Source organism: Eupeodes corollae, chromosome 2, assembly GCF_945859685.1.
Source record: "Eupeodes corollae chromosome 2, idEupCoro1.1, whole genome shotgun sequence".
Taxonomy (NCBI): domain Eukaryota; kingdom Metazoa; phylum Arthropoda; class Insecta; order Diptera; family Syrphidae; genus Eupeodes; species Eupeodes corollae.
Window position 1 is genome coordinate 45,297,428 of NC_079148.1, and position 21,746 is coordinate 45,319,173.

At 35.2% G+C, this 21,746-nt stretch overlaps 1 protein-coding gene across 1 annotated transcript in view; it reads left to right on the forward strand.

Moving 5' to 3' along the window:
- The first annotated feature begins 387 nt into the window (after positions 1-387).
- LOC129945988 (uncharacterized) overlaps positions 388-21,746 on the forward strand; it is a 30,358-nt gene continuing 8,999 nt past the window's right edge. The window contains exons 1-7 of the mRNA XM_056055986.1: positions 388-2,064; positions 16,140-16,978; positions 17,036-17,330; positions 17,397-18,243; positions 18,305-18,608; positions 18,670-18,827; positions 18,898-19,047. Coding sequence (XP_055911961.1) covers positions 16,311-16,978; positions 17,036-17,330; positions 17,397-18,243; positions 18,305-18,608; positions 18,670-18,827; positions 18,898-19,047 — 2,422 coding nt within the window. The 5' untranslated portion in view covers positions 388-2,064; positions 16,140-16,310. The remainder of the gene's footprint in view (positions 2,065-16,139; positions 16,979-17,035; positions 17,331-17,396; positions 18,244-18,304; positions 18,609-18,669; positions 18,828-18,897; positions 19,048-21,746) is intronic.

Genomic DNA, 21,746 nt, shown 5'->3' on the forward strand with positions numbered 1-21,746 from the left:
CTTTAACTTTCCCAAGAAAATAAGAAACTTATCATACACAATCATTTTACAGAATTACAATTCGTACGTTGTGAAGGGAATCAAATATCATTTTTAACTTTTCAACAATTTTACAAGAGTGTTAAAAAATCACTTCAAATACATAATTCAACTCATTCGATTCTCCAATCGTACGTATAAATAATATTGTTTTACTAACAATAAAGTGGCAACACTTGGGTACACTTCCAACCAAAAAACATAGATTGTGTTCAAAAGTTACACACACGCACACAAACATATTAAACATTCAAAGCAAAACAACAACATAACAGCTGGGTTGATATGAGAATCTCAAACAAGAAGATGGAACCATAGCAAAATAACAGAAAACAAGAAAGAAAACGAAAGAAAAAAACTGCGCGACAAAACAGAACTCTCCTCATAAAAATAAAAACCAAAAACAAAACTACCTACAAATTAAATCGAAGATAGACTAGAACAAGTCGAGTTTTGGCTTCGCAACGATCAACAAGAGACAAAGGAGAACTAAATTTTGAAGAACAGACGACGACATTATTAAAAGGGCATAATAAAGTTAAAACAAATATATATAAACTACCGTAAATGAAAAAGAACAATATAACTAATAAAATAATCAACGGATAATTTATACATAGTGCATTAATCGAGATATTATTAATAATTCGCGTATCGCTGGGAATTTTTCCAATTCAAATCCAATATATATGTACATATATACAAGTTTTTCTTTCCTTTAATTTGCCCTATCCACACCCTTAAGTACATATAAACTATCGGACAACTGATTGAAGTGAAAAAAATTGTTATTTTGTTATGACCATTATGAAATTTTGATAACAATTTTATATCTAATCTCACTGCGTATTTAAAATAATACAAAAAATAAGTATTTTTCTGGGAAAAAAATTGGAGAAGTGAAAAAATCAAAGTTAAGACGTCATCGATTAATAGTGGAGAAGAAAGAGAAGAGACGTCAACCACATCAACCTCATCAACAACACAACAACGCCAAGTTGATTGTTTTTATTTTTTGAATTGAACGCGAAAGAAGCGAAATTTGAAACAATTCTTTGTTTATGGTGATAAATTTTCTCAAATCAGTGACAATTTTCGGATAAATTCACATAAATCGGACCTTGGAAATGTTGGTAGAGTGCAATTAACAATTGGAATTTCGCAATTTTGATTGAATTTTTAAGTTAAAATCAGTTTTTTTCCAAACAAAGAAAACTTCAAATATATAGTGAGTAGTGAGTGAGACAGAGAGGTTTCTGTTTGGTTTGAAATTTGGATGAGAATTGAGAATCAATTCAATTGTATTTTTGTGTTAGAAGAAGAAAAGTGTGTGAAGTGTAGCAAAAAAAGCAACAGTAAATAAAGTTGTGTTGTTGTTGGATTTGTTAACGACATACGACACATAAAAGTTTTCGGGGGTGGAGGTAAACAGTAAAGTTTTGTAGTTACGTCGTTTTTGCGCAGGTATAAGAATAAAGCGAGACAATAATATACCTAACCACGATAGTGCAAAAAAGATAATGATAGTGTGTTTTTGTTAATTCGTATGTTTTTTTTATTTTAATTTCGTAATCCTTGCATTTTCGTTCGTTGTCTTTTCTCATTTTATATTCAACTGACAGCTGAGTTTGTTGGTAGAACAGAAATTAAAATTATTTTCGGGTCACTTCTCTTTTCTGATAATTTGGTGTTAAAGTTCAGAACTTAATAAACTATTTTTTTTCGTGGTTTGAAAAACTATCTTCAAGTCGTTATGATGAACCTGTGAAGATATTTCTTGTTTTATTTTTATTTTTTGTTGTCGAACGGTGAAATCAAGGACAAGACGGAAAATTTCTTCCTTTAATTTTCTCGCGTCTATCTGCCCACCACCTCCGCTAAAAAGGATTACATACTTAGCTACCTATTTTCCTGAAGAAGAGAAGAGCTTCTGAAAACTAGCAACTTATCTACCTATCTTATATTTTGGAAAAGTTGTCGTCATAGAGATATGGTTTCTCATGTTAATCTTTTGCAGTAAAAAAAGTGAGTTTACAAAATTTATTTAATATTGAAAAAATAAATCTTTTCCATAAACAAAAAGATGTGCATTAAAATAAAGTTTTAAGTTTCAAGGAGAAATGAAAGTTTCTTTTGTTTTTTTTTTTTGATTCGAGAAGATTTTCGAGACAAAAGGGCTAAACTATGCTTTGTCCTTCAAAACGTTGTGCTTGTGCATTCTCTTTAAGTATGGAATTCTCATTGTGAATAGTGTAGGGTTTAAGCAAACACAAATTTATAACAATAATGACACAAAAATAAATAAACAGAAAAAAATAAGGAGAAGAAGAAGCAAAACGAAAAGATTGCATCAGAAAAATAGTAAATTATTGCCAGATTGACTTTTTTTGGAAAAAAATAAAATAAATTTCAGTTATTGTTTTCGGTTTATTAAAATGATTGTCATTGTCGAATATCCGTTGATATTAAGATTTGGAAAGCCCACTTAAAAATTTGTTTTCAACAGATGCTGTTTCTTACTATTACATAGTAAGAATCAAATTATTTTGTTTATTCATACCCGAAACTATGTTTCCGGAAGACTGGAAGACACGTTTGCGATAAAATTACTTGTCCATAGAGTTAAATAAATATGTCCAGAAAAAAACATCTGATATTCACATTTGTTAATATATGAGGTGTGTTCAAAAAATACCCGGAAATTTTAAATTTCGCGGGTCTGGAGATCCGAAGGTCAAAATTTGTTTTGTATTGTGTTGGTATACATTTCCTTATAGTAAGATGCAAATTTCAGCTATATTCACTGTGTTTTAACTAGCTCGGCGATTTTTGCTTGTTTAACCCTCCTATGCCAAGTGGGGTTACCCATCACCCCACTACGTTTTATAAAACCTCAAAAGAATACCTTTCTCAGTTTCTTTTAATGTAAATACACGATTTTTAATAAATTATAACAATTGATTTTCAGTTTCATTGCTGTTTTTTTTTATAAAAGTTGATGGGACAATGAACAACAGCAGATGTAATTCACTAAGGCAAAAAAGCCATGCCTTCGGAAGGTTAAACAATGTTTGACCAACAAAAACAATCGGATAAACATCGCTCAGGAGCTGTTAAATGACTTTAACGAAGATCCGAGTTTGCTTTAAAAGGTCATAACTGGTGATGAAACATGAGTGTACGATTATGATGTCGAAACCAAAGCACAAGCGTCCACCTTGAAGCATATAACGTAACCAAGACCGAAAAGTTCGTTCGTCAAGTTCGATCAAATGTGAAGGTTTTGCTTACTGTTTTCTTCGATTATAACGACATAGTGCATCAAGAGTTCTTATCACAAGGTCGTACGGTTAATAAGGAGTATCACCTTGAAGTTATGCGACGTTTGCGTGAAGCAATCCGAAAAAAACTCTCAGATTAAAGGAAAAATAATTCATAGCTTTTGCATCACCGTAACGCACCTGCTCACTCGTCGTTGCTTGTTCGTAATTTGTTGTGCAAAAACAATACATTAGTCATGCCCCAACCTCCATATTCACTAGATATTACTCCGTGTGACTTTCCTGTTTACAAAGTCGAAGAGACCCATGAAAGGTCGAATCACTGAGAATGTTCAAGGACATATCAAAAGTACTTCGAAGATATGAAAAAACGCTCGCATAAGTGTAGTATATCTGGGAGGGGAGGACTACTTTGAAGGGGACCACATTGATGTAAATAAATATTTTTTTTCAAAAAAACGAAAATTCCGGGTACTTTTTGAGCACGACAGGCACCTCGCATTTTCCAGATCGGGTTAATTCATCTGAGAATAATTTATCAAATGCTAGGCCTAATACATCCCTTTTCGACTTCTCTCCCATTACCCCGGAGGATGTAGTTGAGGCCCTTCTATCGATAAAATCTAACGCTGTAGGACTCGATATGATGAACCCCAAGTTCTTAAAAATTGTTCTCCCTGCCTTGCTACCATTCATCACACTCATTTTTAACTCCATTTTAAGAACACGTGAATTTCCTTCTCTATGGAAAGAAGCAAAGGTTATTCCTATGCCAAAAAATTACAAAGGAGATGGGTTTAAACTTATATCTATATTGCCTTTCTTGTCGATAGTTTTTGAGAGAATACTTCAAAAGCAAATAAACTAGTTTCTAACACGGTTTGACTTATTGACCTCAAGACAATCCGACTTTCGAAAGAAAAATAACTGCTTGACTGCCTTGTTAAGTGTTTCTAAGGATATCAGAAAAGCAGTTGATATGGACAACGTTACTTTTCTAATTCTTCTCAATTTCTCTAAGGCCTTCGATATGGTAAATGCCTATTCCTTTAAAACAATGGTCAATGCAGATGAATGACTTTCAACAGTTTCTGTTAGGGGACCTACAGTTTCAAAACGAATGCGAATGGCTAATTTGAGAAAGCACTTTTCATAACAAGAATTACTCTTCTAGAATTTTTCAATTCCTCAGTACCCGTGAAAAAAAATTGATGGCACAGGCAGAGATTGAACCCAAGATCTCTAGCATGACAGTCCAACGCACTTGCCAAAGTTCAGGAAAAGTATACTCAGGTTCTAAGAAGGAAAATATTGTAGTTTTTTCCCAAACGGCAGGCGTGCTTGGTTTTGCACATTGTCACAAGTCCACGGCAAGAAAATCTCTACAGATATGACTCCCATATAAAATTTGTGGGAGCTAATGAAAAGGGAAAAAAAAGATAAAACATAACAATATAAAGACATTAATAGAACGCCTCATTAAAGTATGACACAGAAGTGAAAATATAAAAAAAAAATATAAAAATGATTGTCTTAAATGCCTTGAAATTCAAAGTAAGTTAATTCTGTAGCTTCCAAGAAAGATCTGATGAAATGCAACTCTTGTACCCACTCCAAAGTTATATGATAATACAAAATTGTTCTCAATAGTTTCTAAGTAAGTGCTTAAAATAAAAAATGAGAATAATAAATTTTAAACTAAAAATGGAATTATATTAATATTATTTCAGTTGTCCGTAATAACAATTTCATGTCTTTAAAATATTGTGTTATAATTGTGTTAAAATATGTTAATTTGTCATTAAGGATATAAAATTACATGATTCGATGGGAAAGTTATGTTCCTTCAAAAATTGTATTATACCCATATTAAATCGTTCATTTATTTATTTCTAGTCGTAAATTAATGCTGGCAACACTAGAAACAAATAAACTCATTTAGAAAAACATAACTGCACTTTTTCATATCTAAACTGCACAGCTGAAATGTGCGCATGTGTTTGTGTGTACAAAACAATATATATCTGACTCTGTCTTCAAAATATTTGTATTCTTTCTATTTCGTTTTCCAATAATACTTAAAAGAAAAAAAAAAGTAAACAAAGAACGAACTTGAAAATGGAAGAAGAACGTCAAAATATAATTTAACAGCTGTGTAGGTATTAGTAAACATAGATACACCTTTTTTTTTTTGTAAAATAAATTGAAATTAAAGTAGAGAACGTCACTATTCGGAAACCTGCTGCATTTGAACTTCATACCTGCCTAAATTCATATTTTCTGGTATGAATACAATATGAATGCTTTGTATGGAATTACAATACATACGTTTTTATTAATTATAATACAAATTTATGTTTCATTTTATTTTATTTTATATCTACCTCTAGATAATTAAAATGTCTCATGAGAAATCTTTATTTTATCATTTCCAAATATAAAACATGTAGATACATAAGTAGGTAGGTAGGTTGATAATAAGTAGATAGGTACATATAAACGTGAATTAAGTAAAATTTCAAATAATTTAAAAATAAACACGATTCGTTTCATTTTTCTTATCAGTTAACCATTACTTTTTTGAAGGATGAATTAGCCAGACATTATGGCAACATTTGTTTTTTTTTTTTTTCAATAAACAGCGATTCGCCGAGAATTTATTCTGATTGCAGCTGTGGCAAGGTTAGATTAAATTATATTTTAAGGTTGCTGCACTCATTTCAAGTTTAAATCAAGTCGATATTCAGTGTCTATTATATTTAGTGATCAGGTAGGCAGGTATTTTTTGTAAATTATTATATTTAAGATACGTTGAATGAATTGAATAGAGTCATTTGTTTTTTGTTTAAAATATGTAGGTACCTACGTAAGTAAGGCAGATGTGTCAAACAATCAGGTGATGTTTTTAATAACCTATCTATTTTACAAGAGTTATAGAATACCTACCTGGGTAATCTTTTTTAATATTGTGGAATCTTTCTAGTGAAATTGAGTAAACCGCGTATCTATAAGTAATATCGCATTGTCGGGAAATAATTTGTATTTCACTTTACTTAAGGGTTTTTTTTAATCAAAAATAAGTTTTACTAAGCAATGTACATTTTTTTCTAGACAATAAGTACACCAATAAGCTTTTAAGTTGAATGACTTACATAGCTATGAAAACAAAAGTTCAGTTTGAAATACTTAGAGATAAGGTTTTTACCTTAAATGGAACCTATATATTATAGGTAAAGATTTTGTTCTATTATTATTATTATTCCTTTATTTCATTAAAAAAAAAAAACATTTTTTCACAATTTTGAATCAAAATAATATATGAACTGATAACTTTGGATCAAAAGGTCTATATCTGTGTATTTTTAACCCATAAACGTCCTTCATAACTTCATACTGCAGATATTGATTAATTCATCATCGACTTCAAAATTCAAAGCTGCGAATGATCGCCCATTATAAAAGCAAATCATTTAAATAGATCAAGATGTGACAAGTAAACAGTTCGTAGAGATTGGACTAAAAAGTTACCTTAGGCTCTGATCTTAATAGGTTCTAAATCGTTAATTTGAGCTTATTTAAATTTCAAAGCAGGATCCTTTCTACAGGTTTTGTTAAATTTTTTTTGTTTATTATAAAGCTTCTGTAAATTGAAGAATCAATCTTTATGAGATAGAGTCATCTATCATGTGCCTATATATAGAGAGACAGAAAATGACGCATATGAACAAAATTGTAATCATTTGATTAAAGTAAAATCTAAAGTATTTAAATAAATACAAACGGTGACGGACAAAACAATAAGACCAGTTGGGATGCCTTAACAATTAGCTCTCTCTCTCTCTTTAAGATGAACACGGTTATACTTTTTTTTTTTGTGTTAATAAACGGTAAACTTTTGATAAAAGCAAAAAAATAAAAAATAAATAGTTTATTATTGTGAAAAAAAAACTAAAAAAACATACATTGGAGGTGGACGAAACAATAAGAACAGGTGACTTCTGTTTAAATTTATGTTGAAATTATTGTGATTTTAATAAAATATTTTACAGAGCACCATTCTTGGAATGAAATTCATTTAATTATAAAGAGAATTCACAAGAAAAATGAAAAAAATAGGTCGCAGAGTACATCGCACTCAAACTGGTGCAAGATGGAAATTCGCAGTGGGAAGTGGCCAAAAAAATTGGGAAATCCAAGATATTTGTGTACCCAAAAAAAAGAAAACCACGGAAAATATCCCAAAAACTTGATGCTCAAATTAAACTTTTATCCAAGAAGGACCCGTTTAAGTCTTCACGGGATATTAAAAGGAAGCTTGACTTGCATATGTGTGAAAGAACAGTTAGGAGACGCCGTAAGGAGCAGCTCTTTGGAAGAAGTCCTAGCGAAGTATACCACTTCTTACCAGAAGACACCGACAGAATAGAATTAAATTCGACAAAGACCATTTAAATTGGATAGACCCTGATAATGGACAGAAATGGCGAAACATTCTATGGTCCGACGAAACAAAGGTAAATTTAGTTGGATCAGACGGTAAGCGATGGGTCCGACGTCCACAAAATGCTGCACATCAACAACAGTATACTACGAAGATGGTAAAACACGGAGGTGAAAACATCATGTTGTGTGTGGGGATGTTTTTCATAATACGGGGGAGGTCCAGTTTATCGTATGGAAAGGAAAATAGACCTGCATTTGTACACAAAGATATTAGAGAAGGTTATGCTTCCGTATGCCGAATATGAAATGCCGTTGAGGTAGAAGTTCATGCAAGACAACGAAATGAAGCTTACATCTCGAAAAGCCAAGAGCTGGTTAGAAGAGAAAATGATTGATGTAGTGGACTGGCCTTCTCAATATCCAGATTCAAACCCTTTGGAAAACTTATGGGCCATTGTTAAAAAAGCAATCCCTGGAAAAAATACCACAAATGCAGTACCACAAAGTACCTGGAGTCAATGCCAAATAGAGTCCAAGAAGTGTTGCAAAACAACGGTTTTATATATCTATCTGGAAGTGTTGATGTCTGCTAACGGTAGCTTCAATAAACATGTTCAGCATAAGAGTAAAGAAGCTAAAGTAGCTCTCAACATAATGTTGTCAACTTTCTTCTCAAACAAAAGCATAGACTTAATATCTAAATACTGAGTTTTCCAAGCAACCACTAAAATTGCTTGTCTCACGGTATTCAAGTTTTTGGTCCCACCTATTTTGAAGAATTTGAGTTGATAGAACGGTTACCTAGTTCGACTCCAACCTATGCAATTCATATTGAGTCTGGAAATGCGAAGATTTATGTTAAAAATTTGAAATTGCATGCAGACTTTCTACCAAGAGTGACGAGTAATCCAAGTTCGAATCTTCACACATCTATCCTATCCTAGTTCCTTTGCGAAAACAGGTATCGCCATTTAAGGAATGGACTGAACTTGCCCGGTTGCTTAATGTTTCTCTTGAACTGTCTGAGTTTAACATAGATAACTGGCAAGATATCTTTTCGAATGTTATCGCAAAAGTTGATGAAAATACAGCAGCGAGCAAAAAATAGCAGTGCTTGGAAAATTATTTTAAATAAAACATAAAAAGGGCTTTGATGTTGGAAATGTTTCTAAGTAAAACTCCTTAAGATTCATTAAAATTTAATTTTTAGTAAGAATCGAATTTAATATATTGCTAATTACTTAAGCAGTAATCCAAAAAAAAAATACACTTCAAAATAAAGCGAGCAAAAAAATAGCAGTGATTTTATTTCCTATTAAATTAAAATAAAACAAGGGAACAAAAAGTTCTTTTCAACGGTATTTTACTTAACAAAAGCTAGTATTTGGTGCCATGACCATTATTTTTTACAATTGCTTCACAGCGACGTTTCATTGACTCCACGAGTCCCTGACATCTTGATGGTGTTATAACGCTCCATAACTCTCTGTTATTTTTTTGTTTTGTCTTGAATACTTCTTTTTTAATATCTTTCCATAGATTCTCGATGAGATTGAGGTCAGGAGATAGTGCAGGCCACTCCATGACCTCAATCCTAATATCTTGGAACCTTTGCCTGGCTGCTCTGCTGGTATACTTTGGGTCGTTATCCTGCTGGAATACCCATTTGAGCTGCATTTCGTATTCGGCATATGAAGGATATCCACGTAAGAGTGCTGATTCATAATACTTTTGATCACGTATATTGGGCCAACTCCATAATAGGAGAAGTATCCCCAAACCAATATACTGGATCCCCATGCTTAATTGTGTTTGTGGTGTATCTGGGGTTATATTCCATGTTTGGGGGTCATAAACTGCCGAGATCCTTTACCACCATAGAGAACCACCTTATGCTCTCATCGGTCCAGAGAATGTGGCGAAACATTCCGCCACTTTTCAGGAGCCCATCCTAAATGCTCGCGCGCAAACTTTATCCTTTTAACTATATGGTCCTTCTTTAAAAGTGGAACCTTTCTTGGACTGCGAGCATTTAGGTTATGCTCCCTTAGTATTCTCCGTAACGTATGCATGCACACCGCACGGAACCTCAAGCTCGTTTGCAATCACTGTAGCTGCTGCTGTAAGATTATTTCTTAAAAAGCTAACCACACTTTTTTTCAAAGATGATGTTAGAGATTGTTTCCGTCCCCTGATTTCTGCTTTTTCTTCAAAGGTTATGGCGTTTTGTATCATCTTCGCCGAACAGCCAAGAAGTTCTTGAATCTTTTTTTAGGTTTGGCTTCCAAAACAAGCTTTTTTATAATTTCCCGCCTCTCCAGTGTCCAGTGCTTGCCTCGACCCACTTTAAATTCATAAATTCCATAATTTTATTACAATTTAAATGAAACTATAAAATAGAATAACGGGACTTACTTTTTATCACTTTTGAAATCAAAATTTAAATTAAAACACAATTATTTAAATTAAATTTGTCAATCACTGCTATTATTTTGCTCGCCTAAAATAATGAATCACACTACACAAAGCGTTATTTCAACAAAGCAATGAAAATTTACCGTTAAATCATCACTTGCACCTGTAAACATAGTTACTCTGAGTACCAAAATACAGTAGGTTTGCGAAAAAGTGGCTTTGTTATTGATTTATGAAAAATTATAGGTTCTTGCATATTACACTGCGTATACGAATCCGTTGGGTCGACAAATTTCTTCATGTTCTGTGACCATGCCTTAAATTATCGAAGAAGCTTTTCAAATTATTTTTTTTTTAATTCTGTTTTCCTAAAAATATTATTTTACAAATTTCTAAAACAATTTATGATATGAATTTATAAAGACGTAAACTAAAAGCAAATATCATGGAATTAGAAAAAAAAGTATTAAAAAACTCATAAATCAATACAAATCTAGGTACTTGTTATTTTTATTGTTGAACAATAAATCAAATTTTAACAATTTGTAGTTCAATGATTTTGATCAAAAGAACCTGAGCCTATCCACCAACTTCAAAATATTTAAAGAGCTTTAGTAGAAACTAATTAGACTTATACCACAGAGATACTAGTTATGTGCTAAACTTTTGGGGGACCAACAATTTTTTTTTTAATAATCATCTCCATGTTCTTACACTAAACACTACATGTGCTTGTTAACTAAACGTGCAATTACGCTCATTAGCGAGCGATCTCATACAAATAAGTTGTAGCTTGTTGCCATTGATAATATCTCTTTACACGCATCAATTAGAAAGCAGGTGGTGTGCTGTGCATGTCGTTACAGTTTAGAGTTGTGAGCTCAACAAGGTCGCATGCGCTGGCGCTGTTAAGATTCAAGATCGTTATCCAAACTTTAAATCATTTGTTGAACTAAGATCGGGTTATAAAATGCTTACTTTGTTTTACCCTATAGTGTAAAATAAAATAGAATAGAATTCAGCTTGTGTTGTTGAGTTAAATGCTTTTAAGTGGGTAGAAGAGAAAAACAAAACTTTCGCAGATGGGTGTTTCAACCAGACTTGTACATGTCATCAAGAATCTGTATACAAACACAGAAGCTAACGTCTGGCATGGAGCTCATTATTCTGAATGGTTCTGGTGTCAAAAAGGATGTCGGCTTCTTGCCCTTTTTTACTATTCATTAATGAAATAGTTAACGACTTACCTGGAGGAATTAGAATTGCCGGAATTCGGATAAATGCTTTACTTTATGCTGACGACATGGTCATACTATCGGAATCGAAAGAGAATCTTCAATAGATGATAAACCGACTGTCTGCATACTGCGATAAATGGGGATTAGGAATCAATACAAAAAAATTCAAAAATAATGATTTTTTCGCAATCCAATCGGACTGAAGTTAAAAGTAATTGGAAGTACAACGGAAGAAGTTTGGAAGTGACAAACGAATATAGATATCTTGGAGTGAACCTCAACCCACAACTGAATTTTAGTAAGCACCTTCACACTAAAGCCAAAACATCACAAAGGCTAATAAAATTGGCATGAAGAAAGATCTTCTCGAACAACCTTGTATATTTGTCTACCAAATATCAAATTTTTAATTCAGTTGTGAAGTCCACTTTATGTTATGCAGCTCAAGTGTGGGGAATGAAAGAGTATGAGGAAATTGAGAAATTTCAGAGGAGCTTCATCAAACAAATCTTCAACCTACCAATCAACACGCCGAACTATGCGATCTACTTGGAAACTGGCTTGCCAAAGTTATTTACAAACACTTTGAAACTACAAGCGGATTTTATTATTAAAGTCTTAGGTTTTCCACATGAGCGACTGAGCAAAATGATGCTGCTTTACGAAATAAGGAACGAAGACTGGCGGTATGACAAATGACAACGAATTGCCACTTCATTTGGTGAAGATATGCAAATTAATACAAGAAACATTCTTGATGTTAAGTAAAAAATCTATAAAATTATCCAGCTTAATGAAGACTCGGTTCGGAATCAATTTATAAAAACAGTTATTGAATCAAAAACTCGAATATTATATAGTCAGTTACAATTTAATCTAAGTAACTAGGTGCGAAGTCTTATGTCTCAACGGTAGACCATACAATGGGAGTTTCAACAAGTTCTGTACACGCTGCAATAATAAATCCAAAGAAGACTGCTTCCATTTTATAAGCCTATGTCCCATTTTCAGATACAAGAAATTCTCATATTTTTAAAAAATTCTCTCTCACTCTACAAGAGACAATTCTAATATTGAATGGACCAGATTTGAAAAATCTTGTCAACTATCTGATATATATGTATGTAAAAATTAATATATAATGAAAACTGAAATTTAAAACAAAGTTTACCAATGTCATAAAAAATTTAAGTTGTTAGTCGAGCTGACGGCAAAGCCAAAGCTTTTAAATTCAAAAACAAATGTTTATGTATTTATTTTAAAAATTGTTAATAAATGAATTACTTACTTACTATAAAATAAAATTAATATAAACAATAAATGTTACAATTTAACAATCAACTTACCGCGGGCAGGCTTTTAATGGGCTATAAATTTGTATTCAAGATTATTATTTGTTTTGTCCTTAAAAAAATCAAATAAAACTAAAATATGTGATGATTTTTTGAACTTCTCTTAACCCTGAGTATGAAACATTAAAATATTGACTTATTTAAGCTAAACAAAAAGTGAAATACATTCAGGACTTTGGAAATAAAGAATTTTAGATTTTTAATCTAAAATCAAATGTAAAGATCCTTTTTTCAATATTTGAACTTGGTGTCCACGGCGAGGAAATGTCTGTTGCAATAAAGCCATTCTCGTTATGTGGCACCGTCTTGTTGAAACCACATATTCTCCCAGTCGTAGTCTTCAACAGCAGGCAAAAAAAGTCGGTTATCATATGACCATAACGCTTCGAATTGACGATGACAGTCGTCCCATCATCGTCGTTTTCGAATAATTAAGGTCCAATCACACCTCCGAACCAAAGAGTGCACCAAACAGTGACTTTTTTGTTTAAGTAATGGTCTCTCCTTTATTACTTGAGGATTCTTAGAACCCCAAATCGACAGTTTTGTTTATTAACATTCTTACCGCGTGAGAAATGTGCTTCGTCGCTAAAGAAAATTTTTTTCGGAAAATCGTCCACGCCTGTTGTTCAAGCACCTATTCGACGTATTTACGGCGTTGTGAATAGTCAGCTGGATTCAATTGCTGTGTGAACTGGACTTTGTATGATATACATAAGTGTTGATCCAAATGCAAAATACGCCATATTGTGCCGTACGACAATCCTAATTCTTGAGAACGACGAGGAATCCACACATGTCTTCGGCAACTTACTTACTTACTTAAGGTGGCGCTACTGTCCGGGGCGGACCTGGGCCTCAACCAACAGCTTGGTCCCTAGCTAACTGTCTCCAGTTTCGCACGCCAAGTTGGTTGAGGACCTCTCCCACCTGGGTGCGCCACCTGAGTCGCGGTCTTCCTCTACTGCGCCGCCGTCCCTCGGGATTGGATTCGAAGACCTTCCGGGCTGGAGCGTTGATGTCCATCCGCTCTACGTGACCTAGCCATCTAAGCCGTTGGACTTTAATTCTGCTAACTAGGTCAGTGTCGCTGTACAGCCCGTATAGTTCGTCGTTATATCTTCCCCTCCATTCTCCATCTATGCATACGGGACCAAAAATCACCCGAAGCATTTTAAGGCGCTCTCATCTTTCTTTGACAGGGTCCAGGCCTCAGCGCCATAACTGAGAACCGGAATGATGAGTGTCTTATAGATTGTGATTTTAGATGCTCAAGAGAGGACTTTACTTCTCAATTGGCTTCTTAGTCCAAAGAAGCAGCGATTTCCAAGAGTTATTCTTCGTTTGATTCCATCGCTGGTGTCGTTGTCTGTGTTTATAGCGGTGCCTAGGTAGACAAAGTCCTTAACTACCTCGGAGCTATAGCTGTCCATGGTGACGTTTTGTCAAAGACGTCCTCGTTCAGTGTCCTTTTTTGATGACAGCATATACTTGGTCTTGCCCTCATTGACCACTAAACCCATCTTCTTCGCTTCCGTCGCAATGCTCAAAAACGCTCCACTGACATCACGCTTTGATCTTCCAATTATGTCAATACCATCTGCGTATCCGAGTAATTGGATGGAAATTTGGAAGATTGTGCCTCTAGTGTTGACGGTTGAGTTTTGCACAATTCTTTCCAGAACGATGTTGAACAAGTCGCATGACAGTACATCGCCTTGTCTAAAACCTTTTTTGACATCAAATGCATCGCTAAGATCTTTTCCGACCTTGGTAGAGCAGCGTGCATTCTCCATCGTCATTCTGCACAAACGGATAAGTTTGACAGGGATACTCAGGTAGAGCTCTTCCCTATAGATGCTGTCATACGCGGCCTTAAAACCGATAAAGAGATAGTGGGCATCGATTTGAAGTTCCTGGGTTTTTTCCAAGATCTACCGTAGTGTGAATATTTGGTCGGTAGTGGACTTTCCTGGTCTGAAGCCATACTGATAAGGACCAATCGGGTTGTTGACGAATGGCTTCAGTCGTTCACATAATACGGCAGAGAGGATCTTATACGCAATGTTAACGAGACTGGTGCCTCTGTAGTTGGCGCAGTTTAGAGGGTCTCCTTTCTTATGTATTGGGCAAACTATGCTGAGATTCCACTCATCGGGCATGCTTCCTTCCGACCATATTTTGTGGATGATTTGGTGCATGCTCCCTACCAAGTCATCGCCTGCTGCTTTGAATAGTTCGGCAGCGATGCCGTCAGCTCCAGTAGCTTTGTTGGACTTAAGTTTAGATATAGCTATCTTCACTTCGTCAAGGTCGCCTTGGTTGAGTGGTTCTATCTCCCTTACAGCGGAATTCGGTTCGTCATCGCCGTTATGCTCATGCTCTCTTTTTTTCCATCTAAGAAGGCGGTGTTCCTCTCTCCTCTTCCGCTCGTAGAGCTCGCGAGCAGCTCTGGTCTTTTTGTGCAGCGCCGTTTTGTATGCCTTTTGTTTCGCTGTGCGCTTGCCGGCATTCGTCGTCAAACCAGGGGTTTCGCTGTGGTGGCCGTGTGAAACCTAGCACTTCAGAGGCGGCATCTCTGATGGCTGCAGTGGTTTACACTTGATCTAAAAAGAAAATTCAATTTGGGATCGGTAATAAGTTGTTTGTATTTATTTTCATCTGACAAAACAATCAACCTAAAAAATCCATCCCTCTTATTCTGTTATCAGAGAAGGTGTTGTTGTACAGACTTTCCTCTGTCCCGACGACGCATCGGTACCATCAAAGATGATTGATTTTTATAGGACACTTATCTTATCTCGCCTCTAGAACCTGTCTTAAGTGTTGTTATTATTCTGCTTTTGCATGCCTATCAGACCATAGACTAATTAAAATTCAATATAAAACAACTGTGTTATGTTATGAATAATCAGCTCTGGCAAAAAAAAAACAGTCACACCATGTTTAATCTCAAACTCGAAGCCTTTTCATTACGAGTTAATTCAATTATTGGTTATTCATCTCTCTTGTCTAGACTTAAACTCGGGTGCAGTAAGCATTTAATATGGTTGTTGATATTTCGATATTTGTTTTAGAATTCATATATTCAAAACAGAATGAAAATACAAACAGAAATATGATTTTATCAAAAATAAAAACAAAATTCAAAAAGATTACTGCGTAAAATATTTATAGCGATTTCTTTTTTATCACAATCCTTAATCAGCATCATTCTAATTATGCCAACGACCTACAAAAATACGATGTTATGAAAACAAAAGCTTTTTTTGTGTTTAGTCACACTATAAACAAAAATATCTTTAATTTGTTTTGTTTGATAAAAAAATTTAAAACAAATAAAAATGATCTCGTATTTTTTTTATTTACAGCTAAAAGGAATACACCTGCGCTACGAACTTTTCTTGGGCATCAAAAACCCACACATCGCGACTTCTTTCATACGGACGACGAGACACGACGGTGGTTTATCCTACATCACTCATAAATTGATCGAAGGAGTGTTGCCGCTACAATAGAGTGCCTCTTGTTGGCCAAACAGAATGTCAGCTGATTCGCCGAGGCGCAGTGCGCGCGGTATACCAGCCATAGTCCCCCCACAAGTGGTTAGCGATCGCTCGATAATAGACTCGGTAGCTGGATTTATAAATGATGTGACACTAAACAATCAGCCACAATGTGATCCCAAGGACACAATAACTTGGGCTCGATTCGAGACTGCGGCCGATATAAGTGACACACGTTTCTGTGATGATTGGGAGCTGGAAGGAAATGTTGCCCCACCTTTGCTTCTTATTCTTGGCTATGGTCAGGGTGTTCAAGTCTGGGCCATACCTGCAAACGGTGAAGCTGTGGAGGTGCTCTCTTGGCGTCATGGTATAGTATCGGCATTGAGAGTGCTTCCCACACCTAGCTATGCTGATAATGGTCGTGCTGATGAGCCCATTGACGCTTATGCCGATAAACGGCCACTTATGGCGCTCTGTGATGGGACTACGCCCGCTGGCAGTAATCCGCAATTTTGTGCTGTGAATTTTGTCTCTCTAAAAACTGGCGCCCAGGTCAAGACGATTAAGTTTAAGAATCCGGTATTGGACATTTTAGCAAATCGTTCGTCGATTGTGATAACATTTCACGAACGCATTGCTGTCTTTGATTCACGGAGTCTCGAAGACCGTCTATCAGTTACCACATGCTTTCCAAGCCCAGGGTGAGTTTAAAAATTGTATTTGAGAATTATGATCTTAAATAAGAGTCTTTTTTTTAGAATAAATCCGAATCCTGTAGCTCTAGGCACTCGCTGGATGGCATATTCCGAAAACAAGCTCCTGCATTCTAAGCGAAGTGGTGGTGGCTGCGATGGTGATGGTGTCGCCAGTTATACCGCCACAGTACTCAATGCAGCAAAAAGTTTTGGTAAAGGTCTACGTGAACTTGGTGAACAAGTAGCAGCCGGATTGACAGGAACAACTGGCTCTGGGGGTAGTTCGAAGAGCAGTAGCTTTGATTCGGCTACTGGAGATGTGCGCCAAGGTGGTGTTGTTACTATCCTCGATATAAAGGTGCGTTGAAAAGGTTTATTGTAATTTATATGAACAAAGTTAATTAAAGTGTTTTAAATATGACAGCATCCAATTAAAGATGTAAGCCCAACAAGTGGGACTCCTATATCTATAAATGGAAGTGATCCCATTGTCGCCCATTTTATTGCTCATTCAGAAGCAGTTGTGGCAATGGAATTTGACAATTCAGGAATGATGCTGCTCACAGCGGATAAACGCGGTCATGACTTCCATCTGTTTCGCATTCAACCACATCCTGTTGGTTCAAGTTTGGCTGCTGTACATCATATTTATGTCCTACACCGTGGAGACACTAGTGCTAAAGTACAGAACATAACCTTCTCGTTGGATAGTCGTTGGGTTGCTGTTTCAACTTTACGTGGTACGACTCACGTTTTCCCGGTAACTCCGTACGGAGGTCCAGCTGGAGTCCGTACTCATACTAGCCTTCATGTGGTGAATAAGCTATCACGGTTCCATCGTTCTGCTGGACTCACTGCAGACGGCCGTTCGAGTAGCCCCATATCGCATTCCGATAGCACAAACTTTAGCCAAATTCTGATGCCCTATCACAATCCGACAATGCCGCCTTTCCCAAGGCCAACAGTTGTACTTCCCCTGGCCCAGCTGCGACAACCCTTTGCTCTGGGTTCCCCACCTGGATCGGCTGTGCCTAGTTCATATGGTAAGACATCCAATACACGCCAGCGATTGTCCTCCTTATCCGATGATAATGGCAAGCCGCTAAGCGTTTGTGCAGTTTTTGCAAAATCTCGATCCTGGCTTCTGGATCCACCAAATGCGGCGAGGGAAGCGCCACATAAAATTCAACGTAAAGCAGTTGACTCTCTGTTCGTAATGGCCGGACATGGTGCACTGATTCAATACGATCTGGATACAAAACTTGCCACAAGTATGTAAAATCTCCCAAGTCAAACAAGAACTTGTTTTTTTTTATAACCTATTAAATTTAGATGTTGCCAAAGAGAAAATATGTGATGATACTCCCATCGAGCTTGAAGTAGAAGCCAAGGCTCAATGGAATCTTTCCCGAAAAGATGGATCTCCAGAAATTATGCCACCACTTTCTGTCGAAAACTGGCTGCTTAAGGATAAGAATTCTTGCATGCTTATCGATAGTACTAGACAATATGAAGATAGTGACGATCGCAGTGACAGTTGGTTATCACAAGTAGAAATTATAACTCATGCCGGACCTCATCGAAGACTATGGATGGGACCGCAATTTGTATTTAAAACTTACAACACACCTAGCGGGTACATTTTGATTTTTATTTGTAAAACATGCACATTGTTTTATTTGTATTTTTAACTACAGGTCAAATTTGAGTCATATTGATGTTGAGGCTGTTGAAATTGGTGTTAGTTCTGGACCAAGCTCGACAAGCCGTCCCGAACGCTCAAGTCCTCTTAATATGCCACTTACTGCAACTGGTCGCTCAGCAGTTCCAGTTCTCATCGAATCTGGTTCATACAGTAAGTTCATCATAAATAGTTGTGGAAAATACAAATAGTTTACGGACTTTATGATTTGTCATCTTAATAGGTAGCATTGAACAAAGCCCCAAACTTATGGATCGTTTTCGTCATGAACACATGAATTCGGATTTCTCTGTTGCACATGGTGATAATCGCCTAAAGGAGGATCTAGCTGATGCAATGCGTGAATCACCATCGGTTTCGCATAAAGATTCAGGTAAATAAATATGTATCCACTCTTTTTGTTTGGATTTTTAAAAATGCAAAATGTATGTATTGTAGATAGTTTTTCTTTTTGTTAGCTTTGTTTTGAATATTTTTGTTCGGTTTTTTCTTTTAATATTTGTAAATAGACATAATTTCTATTTGGGCTTTAATAATAATTTAGTTGTTTTTCTGATACATTTGAATTTATTTAGTAGCTGTTAGTGGAAACTTTCAAAAAATAAATTAGTTTAAAAGAAAAAATACTGCTGAAATGTGTATAGTTCTGAAAATAATGCTTAATAATTTTATGCAAAACTCATTGTTATTTATGATGTTTGCACCTCACAGGAAATAAGATGCCACACCTAAATTATTGCTTTTTTTCTTATTTGCCAATCTTATAACTCCAAAACTGTCCAACTAGATTCACGCCAGACTATCTGGCAAAGAAAGAAGTAACACATTTTTAGAAGCTTTTGTTTAAATTTACAATGCGACGTTATATGCAGAAGTCTTATTGTAGAAGAATAAGTGTCTTTTTCATTTATCAGAGAATGGAGATTTGCTTGCGAATGTTGTATTTAGTTCCTTTAATCCTTTTTTCGGTGCTCAAACTATTATTTTTGTTTAATTTTTAAGGTAAGCCGCCGGTAACAGGTTTGAAAACTAATAACGATATCCGATTAATCCAATTGCTTTCATTGTATTTTTATTTGTTTTTTGATTAGCACAAAACGAAACTACAGAATATTTTGCTATTATATATTTAATTGTTTAATGTGTTTATTTAAAACAAAAAATTAAGTTCAATTTGTTGGTTTATTGCTTACGGAATTCACCAATATTTTGTATTTATTGATCCTTTTGTTCTCAAGATATTATTTGCGTTATAACAATTCTCTTCAGATTTTAGTATTAAGAATTCATCAAGGGAATGATTAGGCTAGAATTTTAAAAGATTTATCGATGCTCATTCGTTTTGAGTATGTGCTTATCGCAGTAAGCTGGAAGTAATGAACCAGGTTTACCATATTCGTGCAGTGTGGCTGAAGAACCGCTGTAACAATACGTCAGAGATTTGGCTGTTAAATTGATGAGCATTTCTAAAAGTACGAGTGAGTTTATTTTTTTTTTTGAAGAGACGAATGCTTGAAATGGAGGTAGCTAGCCTATTTATACAAATCACTGTCATAAAATTATAGACTTTGAACATTGGACTGTGTTCTTTCTCTTTTAAAATTCTATCCGAATGAAAAACCTTACCTGAATTCGTCACATATTTTTTTTCAAATAGCACCTAACAGTTTATCTTACTCTGTTTCGATGATCTTCTTAAACCTAAGTTTCAATACCCACCGACATTTTGTATGGATTTGACATTCAAAAACGAAAATATTCAAAATTGCAAATTTCGCTAAAAAAAACACGTTTCCAGAATTAAATATTATTTATATTTTTGTATAAATTTCGAATTTTTGGACCTATGGAGTTACTATTATATTACCTTCAGTTAGTGCCAAACTGTGCTACATAAAAGAATAACAATCCAAAACATTGTCTGAAGTCTATTTATGAGGGCAACGATATGAAGACAGAAAAGTCTGTTTTTTTGTATATTGTGCGCACTTAAGGGGATATGAATTAGAAAGGGAGGATAGGACTGCAAAGGAGATACCGATGCACATTGGTTTTGAATGTTTGAATGAAGCATTCCACATTTGTGTAGTGCGACTAGGAAAAGAATCTCTGTACTTTACTGTACGTCCGAAATGGAGCTCATGTTAAACTGATGGGCATTCCTAAAAGAACGGGTATTACGGTTAAATTGTTTAAGAAGAGGAATGCAACTTGCTATTTCACTAGAACATTGTTTATGAAAATAGCTATAAAATAATGACAGACATGCAACCTTACGGCGGTGCTCAAGAGATACAAAAGTTTCAGTTAAACAACGGTCACCTATCAATTTTAGAGCTCTTTTTTAAATTCTGTCCAAATGAGAATGATACTCTAGTTTCGGACAAATATAAGCTTTATAGATTGTAGCCATATCAGAAGGGGTAAAAAACTTCTTGCATCTTCGGAGAAAACCTAAACACTTAGCAGCATTTTTGTCAAATATGTGATCACTCCACAACAAGTGGTAATGCACATACCTAGGACTGAACGCTGTTCAGTCTCCTCAATGCAAGTACCACTCATGGATAGTGGCATTGGGGAAGGGTTACGCTTTTGTGACAGTAGACAGCATTGAGTTTGCGAAGCATTAAATTCTATACGGTTTTTGATTCCCCTTTTTACAATGCTGTCAAGATCAGAATTTAATGACCTTATCATACGCTGCCGTTTGTAGTCCACATCCGAAGCAAAATGATGCGAATCTAAAAACGAATATGAGTATGTGAGGGTACTGTCATCAGCGAAACAATTAAGTGGGTTAGAAAATCAGACAAAAGATCATTTATAAAAATAAGGAAAAGTGTAGGAGACAAAACGAAGCCCTGGGGCACACCAGCGTTTATTGTGTGATTATCAGATATGAACCCGTCCAATACTACTTGAATTGAAGTAGGATGAAGGAATTCATCAATACCAAAAGCACGCATTTTCGATAAGAGAGCTTGGTACCAAACTCTGTCAAATGCCTTTGAAATATCAAGTGCAATAATTTTACTTTCTCGTTCAGATTTTACCTTATAGCTTCAGCAT